The sequence below is a fragment of the Ornithodoros turicata genome, unplaced genomic scaffold (genome assembly GCF_037126465.1).
Source record: "Ornithodoros turicata isolate Travis unplaced genomic scaffold, ASM3712646v1 Chromosome28, whole genome shotgun sequence".
NCBI classification, from domain to species: domain Eukaryota; kingdom Metazoa; phylum Arthropoda; class Arachnida; order Ixodida; family Argasidae; genus Ornithodoros; species Ornithodoros turicata.
In genome coordinates, this window is record NW_026999351.1 from 423,465 (window position 1) to 444,796 (window position 21,332).

The window sequence follows — 21,332 nt, forward strand, 5'->3', positions numbered from 1 at the left end:
GGCCCGCCATACACGGGCTTTTAGATTTCCAATACATGGGCCCTATTGAGATATTCACAGGTGAAGCCTGCTTTATGTTTTGTCTCGAATTCTTGCGCATGGTACGACCAGCTAACCTGCATCCACCTATTGCTTCCATTGGCACATTGGCCTCCACCATGCGCAAGGACACTAATCTAGGCGATAAACCAAGACTTGACGTGGCGTCACACTGCACACTCTCGTTTGTTTAATTATCGCGGTGCCGGTTCAGTAGGGTGGTTAGATGGATTGCAAGGGATCTAGCAGATTGGGACGTTTTACCTCCCCGATACTGCTGCCGTCCTCGGCCGTGATCGAACCCACGAGCTTGAGCTCAGCAAGCCAACACATCACCAACTGAACTAAAGACGAGGGCTGCGATCTCCTAGAACCTTCCTGTAAGCAGCTGGCGCTGTGAAAGCATACACCTGTTGAAACCAGCGGCCAGTATCTGTTACGAAGAAGCAGAAGGAAGCAGCGCGAGCTAATGCGAGGACGTGCAGAAGTTCCAACAGTCAAGTCGTCGTTCAGTCATGCATGGACCTCACCGGACGTAGTTTCTTGTGCTCACACAATCCCGCTTCACGTTGCACCTTCTGGAAGGTGAGTGTTACGTTAAGAGCTTTGTCTGCATGATGCTATATCTGTCAAGATACGCGCATCTCATGCGCGGTTTAAAGCACAGTATATAGCGTTCGCAGTTTCGGGGATGTTGGTAACTCCCAAGCTGAAGCCGAGGCGCACTTTATGCGATAATTTTCCTTTCTTCGAACTATGAGTAAACAAAAGCACACGGTTAAGGCAGGGGTATCCGTGATATAGATCGAATCTCCGAATGGGAAGACCTAACACTGTAGTAAATTTTATGCCTGTAACACCAGCACCGACACTTGTGGTAGACTGTTAATGTAATATGTGTAGCAGTGGATGCTCTGTAAGATTCATTCCATGGTATACGATATTGTCGAATGCCTTCTTATATTCAGTGTTGCGACTATAATTTCGATACATTTTCAAATACAATAGTTTTAATTTTCCGTAGGTGCGCAACATCAACCGCGGGGGTCTACAGCTGAACAGCAGCGGCGGACACTGTCGACCCCTCGTAGATGAACAGGTGGAGCTGTGTACCCGATCATTGAGAAAATAAAGTAGCTTTTCTGTTCGGTCCGGACAATCCTCACTGGCCCGTAACGCGTGCGTTTTGCGAAGGCCAGGCACTCGAGTCACCTCGCTCCGTGTTATTCTTTCACAGCTGTGGTTTTGAGATCACGTTATCAGTGCTGTTTTCAGGGAATATCCCGAGATGGAATGTTTTAGCGTAACGGAATTCAAGTGAAGCGATTACGTCGTGGCTACTAATTTTGCTATTCTTAGTAGAAAGCCTAACTCTGACCACGACGGAGGCAACCACTCGGGAAGTTTTCGTTGATACTACGACGGCGATTACTACGACCACGGTGCCAGCTAAGACTACCCACACCACGGCGACTACTACCACGACTACAACCACTACGACAACGACAACAACCACGACTACTACTACTAGCACCACCTTGAAACCACGTAAGTGGTTTATATTGTGAATCCTTGATATTGACGATTATCGCTGCAGAAGTGTTGTTTCTACGTTGTGAACTCTGTTCACTGCGTCACTGCTAATCCATAATGTTCTTTCATGCCCAGCTTTGCCTCATACGTTTCTTGCTTGCGTCAGTTCAGTCGTTCAGGCAATATTTCACCCACTGGACGATGTGTGTTACTTCATGTTCTTCACCGCCCAAGACATCAATCAACTAAAAAACAAGAATCTCGGTCTTGCGAGAAGCAAAATTGGTATCGACATACCGAGCTCGTAAGTGAAGTAGTTCTATCTCTGAAAACGAGTATGCGTCAAAATTAGTGTACTGAGAAGCGCGTGTCCTGGTGCATTGGTGGACGTGTTGGTGGACTCTGTTTCAGAAAAGCCAACGCTAATCAGGGCAAACTTGAAAATTCCATCGCAGCGTACTGGCCAAAGATCAGAGACTTCGCTGTCCTGGACATGGAACTCCGTCCAAGTGTTTCAACTTATGTCGGTCATGTCGAAGCCTTTCTAACAGTAAGCCAGGAGTTTCGTCTTAAACGTTTCTGTCGAAAAATTGTGTTGTGAGGTAGGGAGGGCTGACGCCGACGCTGCTGGGATAAGCCCGTTGTAGTTATGTTCATCAGATTAGAGTGTCACCTTGTAGTCTAGGGCGGATTGAGATAAGGGGGGATCTGAACGTTCCGACACCCCTCTCTTCCTGTCGTTACATAGCTTCAATTGTCCTTGACCATGTAGCAGCATATGCTATCCACGACAGGACCCACACCCCCACCCTCAGAAAAATCCTGGATCCGCCCCTGCTTGTAGTACCTATGTCTTTTCCCAGCGTGCCCTTATTGTGTCCATGACCGTGAAAACGGTTTCATCGCGGCAGTTGATTCGTGCAGGAAAGTTATCATCGAAACGTAACACATCACATGGAACATGTAATAAACATAGTCCGGTGAACTGTTGTCAGCATGTAGGCCCTTTAATGTCCTATTGGGAATATTAGGGGGCGTCAAAAGGGGCGTTCTAGTATCCGCCGCGTGATAGTCGACAATCCCTTACTTGATTCCTTTGTGACGGATCTCTGAAGCTGATACATTGGTGATTTTGCCACAGGATGCAATTTTATGCGCAGCGTGCCGAAGAAGCCAACATTACAGAAACCTAACCATTCGCATACCACTCGCTTATTTCAATCGCCAACTGAGTTGAGTGTCCTGCGCGTGCGTTGTCGAAATTGCCACCAATACCAACAATGACAACGTTCTAGTGATAGGCGTTGATTGAATTCTTTCAGGAAACGGACAGACTTATAAATATCCATATGAGAGCAGAACCAACGCCTAGGAGGAACTTTGGCTACGTGCTTCTAGGTGTGGCCATACTCCGGGGAAGCCAACAACCAAGCACCCTCATGGCTAACTTCAATCAACTTGTACAGTGAGTAGACCATATGTGTCCGACGTGAGGGTCCTATACGAATATCTTAGCGGCAGGCTTCGAAAGGATGGAAATGTTGCGCTGATTACACTTGCACACACTTGATGGTTCAACGAAACCGCGTTCAAGTCATACGTACCAACACTCACATAAGCATACTGTTTCTACATGGTCGTTGTCCCGAAAGAGCCGCGGGTAAACTCAGTTGCCCGTATTCACCAAGCCACTTAAACCGTTGTTTAATGATGTCTAGTTTAAATCGATCACGTAGTCTCTCCGGCTCTGAAGCTGAAACGCACGCGCACTATACACATTGTCACGAGCTGATTGAGGGGAGGGAGAAAGTAGCTCACAATTTGCTCCATTTTGCACGCAGCATCTGCAGATCGTTAAATGTATCAACCAGAACCAGCAACGGCAGCACAGCAAACACTATTGTTGATGATGCATAACAGATGCACTAGGTGTTGTATTTAAGGAACCACGCATAATCAGCGCCGCTTTTGTTGCTGGAGGTAACTGCTCTTTGTGCGCGACCTCCTGTCAGCTTTGGATCGGAAAGCGACTTATGTGTTGCTGCCAATGTTGACATCACTAACGTGGACGATATCGGTTCTAAATTTGCAGAGCGGATTTCAAAATTCCGCTCCATACCGATAGTTAACTTTTTTTGGCGGGGGGTTTATTGCCTCACTTACTTCGCTCACGGGTCTATCACAACGTTCTTTTTCCGTAATTTCTGCAATTTCGACTTGAAAAGTAGGCAACAGTATCTAGCAAAAACTATTTTGGTTTTTTTCTCGAAATGCTCAGTTACAGCTGCTCCGTGCTAGACCGGCTTTAAACTACCCCCCCTCCCCCTTAGTTTAAATCAGTCCTATGCGAATACATGAGAGTTCGACCATTACTAGACCGCCGGGTTCACGCCGCGTGAACGGCGAAAAAAAATGACATTGAGGGCAGGTATTCATTGGAGTGCAACAACATCCGCCTTACGAACGCTTCTAGTCTACATGTAAGTCTAAACTTACCTGTAATTCGCCAAAAAATTTCCGGCGAAGCGTAGATTAGGCCTCTGCACTGTGCACACACTCTATGGAGGCCGCCAAGGGCCTCACGGCAGTCGGCTTAGAACAGCAGGGTGGTGATTGGTGGTTCGCGGACGAAGTTCTCAGACGTCTGCGTGTCATCAGACGCCAGACAATGATTGGTTTTGCCACTGAAATGGCGTGCTCACCCTGCGGTTTCCTAGTATCTGGTACCATCTCCACCACCACACACTAACAGCTGCGACTTCGCCCCAATTTCCAGCTACCGATAATTTTTACTATGTATCCTAACGTATGCATTGCATTGTCGTGGTCATCACGTGCGTCCAGGTTCGTACTGTGCGTGTGTGGACGGTGCGGACAAGCATTACTGTTCGGTTGCCGCTATTCAATGGAATAGGCTCCCTAGTGCGCCGAAATGAATGTCTCGTAAGTCTTGCGCCGATGTCTACCAGCTAGAGAATCTGCGGTATGGGCTTCTGGCTGCTTCTCATGATAGAATTTTCTGTTTACAGAGTAATTAAGCCAGACGCATTGGTGTACCGAACGACTCTCAATCGTAATATAACGGACCCAAACGTATGCAGGGCTACAGGACCGTCACCCTGGCAGGGACCTGGCATGCCGTCTATGCAGTCATCATTCGTAAGCAAAGTTGTCTACTGTTTGGAAACGGGACAATCCGTCGCGTGGGTACTATTACACGATGGAAATAGTGCCACTCGCAATATGACATTGGCGCGGTTTCACCAACGCTGCTTAGCTTCGAACTAAGGTCAAGGGTAGCTAAAAACTAAAATTAACACTTTAATTACTTTTAGCAACATTAGTCAGATATGTGCTGAGTGTTTTAGTGACTACTCTTGATGAAGTGAAGTTGAAGGTTACAATCAAGTTCAGTGACTGCTGATCTCAGTTGAAATGTTAATCTGTTGTTAATAAATGTTAACAACTGTTTCTATGAGTGAGCCGTGCACAGCTGGACAGAACAGTTGAGCCAGAGATTTCCCTACACCCCCCTCAGGGGGGGGGGGGGGGGTTACACCCTCCCTGCATTTTTGGACCCCCCCCCCCCCCCCCCCTGAAATTCCTCAGGTCACACCACCCAACTCGGCCACCAACACATTCTAGTAGTAAGTCCGGCGCAGCGAATTACATCCTGTACTATCAAACTTGGTCTGTAGGACCACAGTGATGCAGATGATCCTACCATGCATTTGTCCAAATTCATCTGAAAATCACTGTTCCATTCATATAGTACGCGCATAAGGGGGAAAAAGCGTTCGGGCATGCAAACTCAATGTGGATCACAAGGAATCATTTGCGCCCAACTCAATGAAGCGAGGTCTTCACCGTTCGTTGCTAGGTATTCATTGAGTTTCGTGAGCCAAGGTGAAAGTCTTTTTTCTTTGTCGGTCGTGCGATTATGCATCTTCTGCACTGTGTTGTAACGTATTAACATGTACAAATAAAACGGGAAAGCTCCGCAGATATGTCACCTTTGTGCCACGATTATTTCCGTGTCTAAGAAAAATTTCGTAAGTGGAACCTTCACCAAGCATACCCCCCTTGAAAGCACGGCACCCCCTCAGCAGTGAATTTCTGGGGAAATCACTGGTTGTGACGAGCAGGTTAGTACGCGTCGTGGGCCAACTTCACAGGTAACTGTGCCGACATGCGTCTGGAAGGTCTGCAGGAAAACCGGAGAGAGCACATCCGCCAGAAGATTCATTCCCACGGCCTCAACCAAACAAGCCAACCAGCCATGCTATTTCGTCTTTCGGCAAAGATCGAGGCGCGTTCCAAGGCAAAAGAAGGGCAAATGCCACGAGTTTTGCTGAATGAAGTGTTCATACGCTCTTAGCTAAGCAAGATGTGTGCTCACCCCATGCATATAAGTGTTGATGTTGAAGCTACCATTACTGTTCTTGCAGGTTGAGTCGTTGTCATTCAGGCATGTGACTGGGTTCCAACCGCTGCCTTTGAAAACAGCAGAATTGCTCTCTTTTAGCGCTGCGGCCCTTATAACTGCCTACACGGATCCTTATACACCACTCACTGCTGCATGCCGGAGTGTCACCCAGGCGAATCCAAAAGAATTGGTAAGCCGAGATTGACTGTCATGGTTTGGACAGTGAACGTTATAGGGGTAAGGAAAAAGAACCTCGAGAAAAGGTGGCAAGAACGATACACAGAATACAGAATCCTCACTTCGGTTGTGTCGTTTTTGTTCCGTGTCACTTGGTCTTTTGCCCCTTAATCGTTATCCCAGTCAGTCTGCGCCCTACATCGCCTTCTAAGGGAAAGGAGACACATTCCCCAGTGGCCAAAAGGATAGCGTCACCAGTCAGGCTTTTAGTGACAGGTGTCCTCGTTGAAAATGAGGAATACTAGCTGCAGCATTGTTCTATGGGGAAACGAGAAGCACCCAACGTCTGCCGGAAAAAAGCAGTTTGGGAAACAGACAGCGAATGACACACTCCGAATGACACACGTGAACTTCGTGTTGGCCAATGCGGGCTCTCGCCACACTCTCGGTGCGAATGTGACTACACCTTATATAGTTACCGTAACGCACTGCCCGGTTGTGTCGAGGCTGGGTGAAAAAAGTGTTATGCCAGCCCGGATTCTGGCAAAAAAGAGAAAGAAAATGGCAAGGAAATGACTAGGCGAGTTCTCCATTACTATATTGCGGCGAAAACTGGAAGCAGACGAGACAAGCGTCTTGGCTACTCTCCCGTTAGCGTGCCCTACTTCACGTCCTGAGGTCCTCAGCTGCAGAGGGAGCCGAATATTACCATATTGTTCCCATAAAATTAGTGATTAGTGATTTTTTATGTAAGGGTTGTCTGCATGTAGCGTGGCGACATGTTGCACGTACCACAGTGTTGGATAGTGGGTGATTTCGACCAGCTGGGGTTCATTTGACGTGCGTCGTAAATCTCCGACAGACGGTGCTGAAATCAATGTTTACCTCTTCCACATTGCTACAGTCCTCGGTCGACTTTCCACACGTTACCGATTGAGCTACCGAGGACGGTTATCTTTCTCGTGCACACGTTTCGTGATGGAATAGTCTTTGGATGGAAAGTGTGACGTGAAAGGCGTTTTCACTGTCACAGTCCTGTTTCGAACATCATGGGCTATGTTCTCAGAGATCCGGCAGAGAAATTTAGTTGGAAGGTTGGGTTGGTTCGTGAGCGATTCCAGTAGTGTATGCGTGTTCTAAAAACGCTAAATGATAATGTATGCCATTTGATCTGTTGCACTAGTTTTGTAGTAATGCTGGCTTTTACCTTGAATCCGTATTTTCAGGTGTGCCAAAATGGACGATATCATGATATAGTGACCAACCGTAATATGTACCTTGAAACCGACACCATCCGATTCGACGAATGGGGCGGTACGTTTGACACCACTATCATAGTAGCGTACGACTCGGATTGCACTATGTCGACAAAGGTATGTATACCATTGCGAAGGTCCTCTATCTTAGTAGCCTTACCACAGCCAATGCGTGTATATATAACTGTATAACTGTATATAAAAGTGTATATTTTATATTTATATTATAAAAGTGTATATAAATGTATATAAAAGTGTATATTTTATATTCCCTTATTCTCTCTTACACTGTATCTTTTTACATTTCTGGTGATTCGCTTATACAGGGTGCCCTAGGTAAATGCGAACATCATCTTTAATCATCATGCATCACTTTTGCATCACTTTTTGCATGCATCACTTTTTCCGAGGTGCCATATAGCATATGCTGAATGGTGCTCCTTAGAAGGGCATTAGTAAACTCCTAAGGCAATGTCTTAATTTACTTGCAATAATTATCTTTTAATTATGATTATTATTATTCTTTTCAGAAAAAGAAATCCGTTCGGTAGATCATCCGCACAAAAATCGTGATAGACAGTTTTTTGTTCATTGCGCATCTCGGAGACGCGTCTTTCCTTCACTCCCAGTGTGAGAGAGGGAAAGACCACGCATTCGGCTCTTGCGTGCTGGAAGAACATTAACATAAAACAGAAAATGCAACCCAACATATGGGCAGTTCCGGTGTCATAGGGTGCATTTGTTTTGTTTCTGCAAGTTAGAGCTCAACTTGGACGCATGAGACAGCACTGCGCTCATTCACCTCTCACACTGGGGATGATGGAAGATGCGTCTCCGACGATGCGCGATGAACAAAATGAAGAAGAAATCGTGTTTCTTCACGATTTTTTTTTTCCGAACGATCTATCAATTTTTTTTTTTTAAACTGCTCTGGTATCAGGTGACCGAAGGGACCAGGTGCTCTCATTCGGACAACTTCCAAGCTGCGCTCTGATTTCGAGTTTGCTAATGCCCTCCTAAGGAGTACCCTTCAGCATATACTATATTTCAATTGATTTGATCTCGGAAAAAGTGATATACATATATTTTTAAAAATATGTTAGGTGCGGCACCCCATATTCAGTGTGTATCACAAGCCTCTGTGGGGCAAATTCCAAACGATAGTTTCTAATTGTGTATTCTACAGAAGCGCCGTGCCAAATGGCGTATTTCATAAAACGCAACATCTCAGGGGTGTGCTCCACAGCGGTGTTTGTCAGCTTTTTGCCTGAAAAAGGGTATTCATTTGCAGACACTCTATGAAGGGCGTAGAAAATTTTCTGTGCTCTTCGTGTGACTGCCACGCTGCCCTTGCGTGTCGGTATATCTCGGGCAATTATCCGGGATAGGCTTGACTACTTAATGAAATAAATGAGTGGATCGATGAAAGAGGTGAGCCTATGGGTCACGCAGACAGGCCTTCCGACAGGTGGCTACGAAGGACTCTGCTCGCTGTCGCTGCGCGCGCCCTCGAGGCCCCCATCTGCAAAGACCACAGCGTATAACCCGGGAGTACCTGCGAAATTAAAGCAGTACGCTGAAAATTCGAGAGAAAGGAAAATGTGCGCGTGCTGTTGCATCATGCTGCGCACTAATCATAATGTTGATAATCAGCTAACAACGAACGAGCGTGAAGTTGTGGAGGGGTCCCACTCAGCAGTTGGCAGTAATGTTTTCGCTTTTAATGTATGGTAAAGGTAGCGCCTCAACGTACACGAAGAAAATGTCACTCGACGATTCTCCTGTTGTGGCACGTTACAAGAGGGGTGCGAACTTTTCGCTACAGCATCTTGGTTGTCTTGGATTTCATTATACACCCCGTCCCTCGCTGCTCGTAGTGAATGAGTGGAGCTTGTGTGCGCACGTACACGTCCTTAGTATTCTTTTCGGGGAATAAGTTTCGCACGTAGTGGCAGTGACACGCTGAGATTTGTGGAAAACCCGGTGTTTCCACAACCTCGGGGCGTCAGTTCGTCCGTTCCGTCGCCAAGGAAGACACAGCAAACGAAAAGGTTCAAACAACAAGCAAGGATTTATTCCATACCTTTACACAGCAGTTCGATCCGCAACCGCCGTAACAACCGGCAACCACCCGAAGACCCTTCCGCACGGGAAAACGCTTGCTTAAATACGAACAACCACGCCCCCCTACAACAGTTCCGCAGCCACAACAGTAGATAATGCCAGCAAATAATGATAACAACCATCAACGATAACAAAGTTCAGCCCGGCGAAACGTGAAAACAGATAAAGTCCTACAATTCCCCCTCCCCACAAGACTGGGCGACCCGCTCACTAACAGAAGATGAAGAGACGAAAAGTTCATGTGAAGAAGGACCAGAGGTCGACCTGACGTCTACAAATGGCAGTAGCCACCGGAAAGTCCGTGGGGCCTCGCCCCCGGAGGTCCCAACGCCGCACCAAGCGGCGACCAGGGTCAGGTAGTCGAGCGGTCCTCACACGTCGTCCGGCATATCGATGACGCAGTCCTCGGGAAGACGGGGTGGAGGGGCGGCCGGAACGTTCAGGAGGTCTGGGCGTTGGCGCTGGAGGAGTGCGACAGCCGCCGCGATGTCGTTCGCCGCCGCACGCTCCCAGCGTGCTGCGCGTGCTGCATCGAGCCGGGACTGATGTAGGCGTCCTCGGCGATGAGCGGATCGGTGGATCTCCGGCACCGCACACATAGGGCAGAGTGCCCGCCGTTCCTCTTCGGACAAGGGGGAGAGAGGGTCCGCCGGATGCCCATGCCACCGGGTACCCATCCGCAACCACGGTCCATGTAGCGATGTTCCTCGGAGGCAAGCGTCGTCGAGGCTGCGTCGAGGCTGGTGGCCTGGCCGAAGGAGGCGTCCCTGGAGGGGTGTTGGTGGGGTTCTGTGTCCTCTGGCGGGAGCACCCTCGGCTACTGCTCCGGCCGGTCTGGTTGTGACGTGGAGCCATCTTTAAAAAAATGATAAAAGAAGGGAACGGTCAGGAGGGAACTCCCAGCCGAGAGGGTCTGTCCAGCCCTCGCACAACACTAATTATCGTAAACAGTCGTGAAAACGGAAGACAGACAGATAATTAGCGAGAATACCAAACCAAATCGAGAGCACTAGAAACTAGCGGCCGATGAGGTGGCGTCACTTGCGCTGTCTACGGGGACGTAGGTTGTAGCGTCGTCTTGCAGGTCCGGGAGGGGCTCCCTGGTCCGAGTCCTGCAGGGGAGGAGGCGGGAGGTCGGTCTCGTCTCCGTCCGGGTCCCGGAGGTGATAAGTTTTCAGGTCCGAGATGTGAACTGGCCCAGTCTCTTCGCCGGTGTTGCAGCGACGAAGCCTGTAAGTGAGGCCGGAGGAGCACGCACTTACCTCGAAGGGGCCGTCCCACCTATCTGCGAGTGAAGCTGCAAAGCCTCGTGACGCATCACTTAGCGGGTGAGTCCGTCGAAGGACGAGGTCACCGACGCTGTAGGTGAGGTTCCGACGTCCACGGTTGTACTGGCTAGCCTGGTCCAACCTTGCGACGTCCACGTTCTCCCGAGCCGTCCGGGCTGCATCGTCCAGTCGACTTCGGAGGTCCTCAGCAAACCTTCAATAAGGAGGCTGGGTACTGCCATCCCGGAGGCGTAGAGAATTCTCCACTGGGATAGGGGCCTCTCGTCCCAAGTTCAGGAACGCCGGGGTGAAGCCTGTAGATCTGTTTACTGTTGTCCGTGTAGCGAACGTCAGTTCAGCCAGGCGAAGATCCCAATCACGGTGGTGCTGACTAGTAAAAGCAACCAACATCATTTTCAGGTTCCGATTAACACGTTCGGTAATGTTAGCCTGAGGGTGATATGGGGAAGTCTTCTTGTGCTGAATGCCTAAGACAGCGCAAGAATCTGAGAACACCTTACTTGTAAAGTAGGTAGCGTTATCTGTGATGAGCTGAGCAGGAAACCCGAACCGGCAAAAGGTGTCGAAGAGTCTTTCCTACACTCTCTGGGAAGTCAGCGTCCTGAGAGGAAACAGCTCAACCCATTTCGTGAAATGATCAGTAACCACAAACAAATACTGGTTACCTCTAGGACTACGGGGAAATGGTCCCATAACATCACAAGCAACTATCTGCCAGGGTCTATTGCTCTGAACAGGCTGTAAGCGCCCAGGGGGTAAACCACCACGAGGTTTTGCTCTCTGGCATACGGGACAAGTACGAACATACTTTGTTACATCCTGCCTCATTCCTGGCCATGTCGCAACACGACATAACTTTTCGTAAGTTTTCCTGCCACTGCTGTGACCTGCCAAGGCCGAATCATGAAAGTAACGTATGAAAGACTTACGCAACTTCCGTGGCACCACGACTCTGAATGGGGATGAGCCGTCATCGTCATCCGCCTGGGGTATGTATCTGAACAGGATGCCATCCTCGCCCAGCAGATAGGAGTCGTGCCGTCCGTCAATCGTTCCGGTGCCTGCCGAGTCCTGCTCAGCTAACCATTGAGACACCCGCTGACAAAGGCCGTCCGCTCTCTGAGCGTCTAGGAGCTGCTCTCTGCTCACGACCGTGCCCCAAGACGAAGATACGTCTCGTGCCACTTGTGCTGCTGCCAGGAGCTGGGAAGGAGCCTCGGTGCCTTCCTCTTCCCCCTCCGGTAGAGGCGCACGGGAAAGCGCGTCTGCTACCACGTTCGTCGAGCCCCGCCTGTACTCCACGTTGAAGGAGTAGCCTTGTAGCGTCAGGGCCCACCTGGCAAGACGTCCAGATGTGTTGCGGAGCCGCTGCAGCCAAGAAAGTGCCTGGTGGTCAGTCTGGACGGTGAAAGTGGTGCCGTCCAGGTACAGATCAAACTTCCTGAGAGCGAAGATGATCGCCAAGCATTCCTTTTCCGTGACGGAGTAATTCCGTTCTGCGGGATTCAGCGTGCGACTTGCAAAAGCCACTGGACAGAGAATAGCGTCATGCTCCTGCAAGAGAACTGCGCCAACCCCATAATCGCTAGCATCTGTTTGCACTACAAACGGTTTGTTCAGGTCAGGCAAATATAGCCTGGCCGTATTAGCGATCGCGTGAGAAAGAGCTCGAAATGATCGTTCGTGCTCCCCTCCCCACTGCCAGGGTGTATCGTTGCGCAACAACCGGTTAAGCGGCTGCGCTAACTCAGCGCAATTAGGAATGAATTGTCTGTAGAAACCAACCATACCCAAGAAACGCTGCAAGGCTTTTACGTTACCGGGAACCGGATACTCCATGATCGCCTTTAGCTTGTCATCGCTAGGACTGATGGTTCCTCCGTCCACCATGAAGCCGAGGAGGCTGATCCTAGGCGATGCCAGCTGCACCTTGCGGGGGTTTATGGTTAGCCCCGCCTGCTTCATCCTTGCAAGGACGATTGACAGGTGTTCCAAGTGTTCCTGAAAGTTTGTGGAAAACACTACGACATCATCCATGTACGCCATCGCGAAGTTATACTTCGCATCTCCCAATACGGTATCCACTAGCCGTTGGAAACTGGCGGGAGAGTTAGACAGACCGAAAGGCATCCGTACAAACTCAAACAAACCCCTATGACAAGTAAAGGCTGTTTTCGCGACATCCTCCGGGGCAACTTGGATTTGCAAAAACCCTCTACTACAATCAAGCGTTGAAAACACTGTCGCGTTGCCCAGGGAATACATAATAGACTCGATGGACGGAAAGGGGTAAGAGTCCCTTACAGTTACTGCGTTAAGTCGACGGTAGTCGACGCATAACCTAGCCGTACCATCACGTTTCGGAGACAGGACGACAGGAAACGCTCAAGGGCTCTGGGACCTTTGAACTGCACCGGTTTGGAGCATTTCATCAAGAGCAGCGTCCAACAAAGCACGCTTATGCACACTCAATGGTCACGGATTACAACGCCAGGGCCTAGCGTTACCCGTGTCTATGCTATGCTGTAACATAGACGACTTACCGGGTTTTTCCGTGAAGACACCGTCAAACTGCCGCAGTACTTGTTCAAGCTGACGGCGCTCCTCCTCGGGACCATGAAATGACCCCAAGACAGTCGGGAGCGGGGGACGGTTCAACGGACGTTGCTGCAGCTTGCTTAGCTGAACTGCTGTCCTGTGGCACGGCGAAAGGAAAAAATCCTGACGATCCGTGGTAGACGTATCCTCCATTGGGCAGGTCCAGCACAAGTTTCTGCCGGATGATGAAGTCCCTGCCCAGGATAACGGGCACTGCCAGGCCAGGAAGGTGGACGAAGCGCTGCTTTCGTCGTCTCCCATCAAAGCGAAGCCAGAGCACAACTGCTGTTTGTGCTGGAATCACGTCATTGGAAGCAAGACGTAGGGTGACATCTGTGGATTGCAATTCCACATTCCGTGATGCGCAGTGCTCGTAAACACAATCGCCGATAAGGGAGACTGTAGCTCCCGTGTCGATAAGGGCGATGTAATCTCTCCCCAAAATTCGAACAGCGATGTTTGGTTCCTTGTCCTCGATGTTATCTCGGACAGAAAAAGCAAAAGGAGCTAAAGCGTCTCCTTTTATCTTGCTGCTTGCAAAGCCAGCTTCTGAATTATCAGGGTCACGGATTGTAACCGTTCGTTCGCTCTTTCGGCAGATAGCCGACGTCGCTGAGCGATTGTTTACCGGCGTCGGCTGCGACCGTTTCCCGTTGGCACATTACGGGGGTTTGGTCTTTGCTGCGGACAGTCCCGACGAAAGTGGTCCGGGCTGCCGCACGTCCAACAGCCGGCTGGCATTCTGCGTTGCTGACGCGGAGCATGCCGTTGCTCTTGCGGCCTCCTTGGGGTTTCGCCAGCTAAATAGCCGGGTTGCCCATGATTATGGGACAGGACGGGTCTGCCAAGGCTCGTTCCTGCGGGGATCGCCCTCTGTTCATAACGGAAGGGATCGGGTGCTCGGCGTGATGGCTCCGCATAATAATTGCGGTTCGGCTCATCCAGTCCCACTGCAGGTGGGCGCTCAACCGAGGCTGCTCCCGCTGACCACGCACAGCGCGGTTCTAACGCCAATTCAGGCGGCGGCGGGGGCCGATACTCGAGTTCCGCTAAGAGGTCTCCTTCAATTGAGCGAGCCTCTTGCGCCAACGCTTCAAGGCTATTAAAGCGATGGGCTCGAAGATAGGGCCGGTAGCGAGGATGACACTGACGGATAGCCCACGTCACACGCTGCTCCTCTGTAGCAGTAGGTTCAGCTCTGCTATACAGGTCTTGCAAGGCCCGAACGAATTCTGCTAAGGTCTCATCTGGATGCTGAGTACGCTTATGCAGCTCCTCCAGGATACGATATTCGTAATCCGGTGGAAGAAATTCGCTCTTAAACCGCTTCTGAAAGTCCTGAACGGACGTAAACCTCGACTGCAGCCGAAGCCAGCGAGCGGCGTCTCCGATCAAAGCAACCTGCAGGATGCGTTGTATCAGGACTTCATCTGAGATTCCCATACCAGTCTGATAGGCTGTAAGGTCATCCAAGAAGTCTGCGACCGACTTTTTATCGGTGTAACCTGAGAAGGTAGGGACCGGTAAATTCAGTCACAGGGGCGCTTGTGCCTGCGAAGGCGAGACCGACCCGGCATCAAGGCGTTGTGCCACCAACGAACATAACTCCGTCATGCGTGACAAGAGTTCTGTCGTTATGGCGGAGTCAAACTGCGGCACTGCAGGCACTGCAGATACCGTAATTGACGTACCTTGGGACGGAGGCACTGCATGTGCTCCTTTGCCCTCGGCTGGTCCTTTCGGCTCCGAAGGCGCCGAGTTGTCCGAAACCAGTCTCTCCTCTGAACGAGACCGCTGATGAACAGGGCCCTTGTTCCGGATGTTGTATCTGCCTGCCGGCGAATGGTGCATCGGCTCCGGGGCTCGGGCACCGAGTGGGAGCTCTGAAGCACTGAAAAACACACTCAAACAAACAAAACGCTAGCTCAGAAAAGAAAAAAAAATGACACCCCGGAAAAAGAACAAAAACAAACCGGCGGGTCGTGAATGAAAGAAAAGAAAAAGAAAAAAACGTACCAAAGGAAAAATTAACAACGCGTGCTGCGTCCTCCCCGCTGTCGAACGGACGAACTGTGACCCCAAACGTTGGGCGCCAGTTGTGGAAAACCCGGTGTTTCCACAACCTCGGGGCGTCAGTCCGTCCGTTCCGTCGCCAAGGAAGACACAGCAAACGAAAAGGTTCAAACAACAAGCAAGGATTTATTCCATACCTTTACACAGCAGTTCGACCCGCAACCGCCGTAACAACCGGCAACCACCCGAAGACCCTTCCGCACGGGAAAACGCTTGCTTAAATACGAACGACCTCGCCCCCCTACAACAGTTCCGCAGCCACAACAGTAGATAATGCCAGCAAATAATGATAACAACCAACAACGATAACAAAGTTCAGCCCGGCGAAACGTGAAAACAGATAAAGTCCTACAGATTTAATACCCCAAACAGAACAAAACCTCCCGGGGTGTTCCTGTGGATATCCTTTCACGGAAATTCGGATCTCCCTGGGAGACAGACATTTTTCCGACAGACGTCCCCCACATCTCCGAGTGGCCACGGTTCGTACTTCCCACATATATCCGTCGTTTGTCCTCACAGGATGTTACATGGAGATGTCTGGACATTGCACGGACCTATTTATGTACATGCACACGTTGTGTGGATATGCAAACATCCGTAGAGGAGAAAGGCATTTATCCTCAGTTTTCGTAGAAATCAGCATTTTTCTGCCTGCCATTTTGTTTTAATCCCCGCCTCCGCACCTTTTAATTTCTGTTGCTCCTCTTTGTTTCTCGTACATGCCATGACGGAGAACGAACGCAGCGTTTTAATAAAAAAAAATATACATATATAAAAGCTCCGACAGGACCACCCAGTCCCAGAAGCTCACTTCGAAAGGCAGTGCCATTTCCTTCCAAAGAGAGAACAGATACTATATACTGCTTGTCTCCCCGTATCCCCGTATTCCAGATACCTTCTCGCCTGTGAATCAAAATGATGGGTGAGGTGACTAAGCTTAATTCGATTACGCACGCATACGAAAACGAAGTGAGAAATTGCTCGGTGTATTAACTCGCTTTCAAGATAACGTCTGTGTTTCCTACTCGTTTTGGTTAGAGACATTCAGCCGGTACATTGAAAGTCGATCTTCGCAGTGCTACATCGCCAACCGTTTCTCTCTCTCCCGCAATAAATGATCCGTGTAACATCCCGACACGGATCTAACCCCTACAATTCTTGAAACAGCCGCGACCGGACATCCTGTGGATACATATCCTGGGACGTCCATGTATGAGGCTCCCAGTGATATCCGACGGATATACATTTCCGAATATGGGCCATGGGATCTGTTTCGGACGTCCACAGGAGAAAGTGTTCTGTCTGGGACAATATATCAATTTAAGTGGAAAAGTTAAACATTATGGTATATGCTCTGTACGTCATGTAATTAGCACGTAATGAGCATGTAATAGCATTAGCATGTAACTAGCTGCGGCATTTTCGAAAACATAGCGATACATGCTATTACGTTCAGAGTGTTTGAAATTGTCGTGTATCTGGTACCTAAAAAGGTGTGTGGCACTAACAGCATACACCAACAACTTTATTTTGCGTCTGTTATAATGCGTCTGTATTCGTAATGTTACGTTCCAAACGTCATGCAAAAGGGATCGAACAGCAACCAAAAACGAAGTGAAACTGCGCACGCCTTCGCGGCTCGTGATGCCGCTACAGGCCATCCACCGGCCCAGTTGCTTTCCAACTGTCGCACACGACATGGATAGGCCAGCGATCCTCGTCGGCGAAATCCCGCTGGGCACGCCGTGCCATGCATAATACCCCCTGAAGTTTCAAATTAAAAGAAAACACTGGTCCAAGATGTCTACTTGAAAGAAATTTACATTAATACAAATGCGATTTCGTCTGTTTCGGCGTTTGTCTGTTTTCTTAGTGCGGGCCGCTATCATCGTTGCAATCTTGCCAACCCGGAAGCGGCAGTGCGAGCAGCGAGAAGGCGAGGGGGAAACGGAGCCACTGCGCCTGCGCCAACCCTCCTTGTATCTTGGAGTCTGTAATCATCCCGTCGAGTGTGTAAAGTGTGTGCGTTGTTGATCTCTGTCGCCGAGACTCGCTGTATCCATACCTGGGGGATATCACAATTGCTGCCTAATCATGATTGCGTGCGATGTGGATCCTGCATCATTACGTTTTGGGTATTACTCGACGAGGTGCAAGGTTCTGCCTTTCACAGGAAGACACGTGAGTCGAAGCAGAAGAGCATCTCGCAGCCCCACAAAAATCGTTCCGCGCGCAGCGAGCGTCAGCGCATACATGTAAACAATGTAACGTCACCGGGTGTCATTTCCGTGACCACGCGCTCCCATAGATAGGCCGGTATATAGCACACCAGTCCATCTAGATCACCACAGTTGCCCGCCAGCCGCGTAGCGTCGTCGTCTTCGCGGCGACTTTTAATTTTTTTTTGCGCGCGCTATCGATAAACCTGGTTTCATCACTGACCTGTGCCTCGACGACATCTCCTGTACGATCCCACAGTTTGGTGACACAACCTTCGAATGGCCGCACTGTAACCGTCCTACTTTGGTAGCGTTTGCTGAATTGTGTCCACAAGCCTAAATCATTTTCTCACTGCCTTCGAAAGAGGGAGAACGGGAGAACAAACTTTGGAACTTCTACGACTACATCGGTGTTCCTATGTGTTTTTCTACGATATACGCTTATGTGGCTTTTTGTGTTCCTATGTTTGACATACTACACCACAAACTTAGGTTAACCACCACTAAGTTAGGTTCAAAATACCAGACACGCTGCTGGAAAGCAAAAGTCTCGTTCAAAACTGTATGATAGTCTCTCAAAATTTGTTCCTGGGAGGCCAACCGAAGCCGTGTTGTCCGAGCTTCGAAAGCAAATATTGAGTTAGGAAAATAGGGGGGAAAGGTGCAGGTGCTCTACCTCCGCACATGCAGGAACCGCTTAAGGAAAACACATACAAGTTGCACATGAACAGTATAGCTGTCTGACTTTGTCCGAATAGCGTCCCTATACCCTGCTGCGTCTCTATATATAAGGTATAGATTGAGAAGTTACCCGTCAAAAAGAACTGGTTACAAGTTTCCGTGTGCGAAATGAAACTAAGTTAATGACGAAGTTGTTCAGCATGAAACGAATTTGCAGTTACTGAGTTACTTCCAAGTTATTTCCAAGTTACTCCGGACACAAAATAACATTGCGCAGGTGCAGACGTTGTGTTGCCTGCGGAGGAGTGCAACACGTTTATGTTCAACACACGTTTATTTCGTTTATGTCCAACAATAGACCTCTCCCTGTTTGTAAACAAATGACGTCGTAGTCTTCGACAGCGCCAAAATTCGGTAGAATTCAACGACGCTCGAATCTAAAGGTGAACAAGATCGCGCCCGAAAGCCACGGTCTTGAGGAAACTACGACATAGTCCCTTGAAGGGATGCGACCCTCGGGCTTACTTTTCTTTCAGTGGGACACAGCGAACAAGTGTCCGTTCGTGGAACCTAGCCAGCCTTCCGATTTGTTTCGGTTTAATTTTGTCTACCAATGTCATGATGTCTTACCCCAGGTGGGCGCACAATGGTTCAGCTTCATTTCAATGACAGCGGTTCTTACTTCCTGAATAAAATGTAATTGATTGAATATCACGTTTTATGGCAAAAAAGAAACGCGATAAAGGAACCGGAGAGCAAGCAAGAAAATATGTGGACGTGAGTGAAAAACGAGTTAAGGTAACTGATAACTTAACTTAGTTACCACGGCGCAAAAGTACCGAAGGAAGTTACAGGCTACCAAAAAAAGAACATAGTTACAGTAACGAATTACTTCAAACTTTGCTATAACGCGAAGACTGTTCTGATTGCTTCAGATAACGGCCATACCTCCCTTCTATTCGGAATATTCGTCCTTCCAGCATTACAAGCACTAAAGTGGGAGGTGGGTGCCTGTGAATGATGGTGTTGTGGCAAGACGAGCGAAAAGAAGGGTTCTTGAAGGGACAAGTTGTGTGTGTGTGTGTGTCCCTTGTCCCTCGTCTCGGGGTTTCGTTAACATGAATGGATGTCGGTTGGCGAAAAGTCCGGATATAAAATGTGGACGCGGAATTGTTCAGACTCTGAAAGAGTATTCTTCGGAGACGTAATTTGTATAAACTCACTCATTCCCTCAAATATGAGGAAGCAAATTATGAGGAAGCATTACGACCTGCTGACAACATATTTCTTCTCTTGACAGATGTGTCTGTCTTTCAATACCTATGGCTTCACGGGCGGCTACGTCATCTTTGACGTTCACTTCCACTACCTGTGTTCAGCACCTCCAGCATTCGTAGATTCCAAGGGTGACTTTGGCGTTGTGAAGTGGGCGAAAGTTAATATGCACAAGAACTACGCCGGGTTAGATTGCGAGAAGCTCTGCTGATAAGCTCATGGGCAAAGAATGTGATTGTCATTTGGATGCGGAGTATTGTTTACATGGCCGTGAAGCAATCTCATGTGATATGACGCAATATAAAATGTTCCATCCATAACTCCTGCCAGCAGTATTCCTGCCGTGTTAGACAGCGTAGGGGCTGTGTTATGCTGCCTCGCGTGATGGCTGAGCCAAAGTCTTAAGCGAAACCTGGAAAGCCGAAGTCCATAAGTATGGACTCAAATATAAAGCTGAGAAGTGTCGCCTTTGCATTTGAGTACGGCCAGGCGGATATCCTCTCGTAGACAGTACGTATACTGCAATACTGTTGGGCAAAGGCCGTTCTATCCTAAAAATCGTGAACCCCAATTTTGCTATGGAAATGAATGAGCCAGGGAATGAATGGACCATGGTAGGTTTCATTTATTATCCTGGTGGGGTTAAAACATCCCAAATTAATTCGAATAGAGAATCCCGTATTGGGTGTGATTCGCTTCAGTATTCGCTTCAGAAGGCGAAAATTCGCATATATGCGATGCTGCGAACGACCCCAATCATGATGTCACATAAAATGAGAAAGCCCATGGCCATGCCCAAGCCCAAAGCGGAGTGGGGCAATAACGACATTTTATAGTTTTCGGTATCGACCAAGCGGTCGACACTTCCGCGAACAGAGGTTTCTCCTTTCTGCCCTTTCAGACGAAGAGATTTTCTCCTGGCCGATACAGTGAGCTTTACTCTATACAGGGTGTTTGACGCAAATCCCCCGGCTGGATAATTCGTGAACAGGTGGCGTTATCGAAGAAATTTCTTTTTGGTAAATTTCCTTAGGGCACCGGCTATGAACTGAGTAGTGAGCGCGTCATTTGCATACGCTCATCAATTAACTTTTCACTTCGCACGCTTACGGAACCGCTATTTTACGTATCGGGAAATATTGCAAGAAAAAAGCCGCGTCGACACTCGTTGATTTTTCGATTAATTCATTGGTTTCGGTTTACACATTTCTTGCGTGGAGCAGCGCCCCAATGCGCTCTTTGGATCAGCTATCCGGCTGTCAATTTCATATTCATCCGCCTGTTTGACACACGGGGGTGACGAAAGATAAGGAACAGCCGCAAGCCAGCAGGAGATGCTGTGGTGTTCCTTCTCCTTCTCTATACTCTTGAAAATGAACTTCGCCACATAGAACAATCCTAGCCAACCATCATCCCGGATGACAACGTTCTCTCCCATGATTTTATGAATATGGGAGGCGTGTATTTTTTTCTTCCCTTTCTTGTACATAAGGAAAAATAAACAAATGTTTTGTTTATTGCCTGCCCTTTTGGACAAATCGTTGCCATTCAGGACGATAGTTGGCTAGAGGCGTGCTATCTGGTGCAGTATCCAACTAGTTCACAGTGCTCGCGGGGCATTCGTCATAGTCAATGATAA

The 21,332-nt window shown here is 48.9% G+C and overlaps 1 protein-coding gene across 5 annotated transcripts; it reads left to right on the top strand.

The window, feature by feature from the left end:
• The first annotated feature begins 392 nt into the window (after window positions 1-392).
• Window positions 393-20,327, top strand: LOC135373631 (uncharacterized). Of its 5 annotated transcripts, XM_064606725.1 has the most exons (10): window positions 396-624; window positions 1,064-1,138; window positions 1,402-1,587; window positions 1,708-1,876; window positions 1,984-2,122; window positions 2,895-3,037; window positions 4,602-4,731; window positions 6,021-6,188; window positions 7,402-7,548; window positions 19,719-20,322. In XM_064606725.1, the coding sequence occupies exons 4-10, from the start codon at window positions 1,788-1,790 to the stop codon at window positions 19,902-19,904; spliced, it is 1,002 nt and encodes a 333-aa protein (XP_064462795.1). In that variant the 5' UTR covers window positions 396-624; window positions 1,064-1,138; window positions 1,402-1,587; window positions 1,708-1,787; the 3' UTR covers window positions 19,905-20,322. The 5 variants fall into 5 exon arrangements, with proteins under 5 accessions (XP_064462797.1, XP_064462795.1, XP_064462794.1 ...); XM_064606724.1 differs by having other exon boundaries at window positions 1,064-1,587; XM_064606727.1 differs by having other exon boundaries at window positions 393-1,587; window positions 4,674-4,731; window positions 19,719-20,327.
• Window positions 20,328-21,332: the final 1,005 nt, after the last annotated feature.

Excerpts from the sequence above, each read along its gene's own strand:
- LOC135373631 (XM_064606723.1), top strand. The coding sequence starts at position 1,788 with ATGTTCTTCACCGCCCAAGACATCAATCAACTAAAAAACAAGAATCTC. Across the intron at positions 1,877-1,983 it reads GGTATCGACATACCGAGCTC|AAAAGCCAACGCTAATCAGG; the intron begins GTAAGTGAAGTA and ends ACTCTGTTTCAG. Across the intron at positions 6,189-7,401 it reads AGGCGAATCCAAAAGAATTG|GTGTGCCAAAATGGACGATA; the intron begins GTAAGCCGAGAT and ends CCGTATTTTCAG.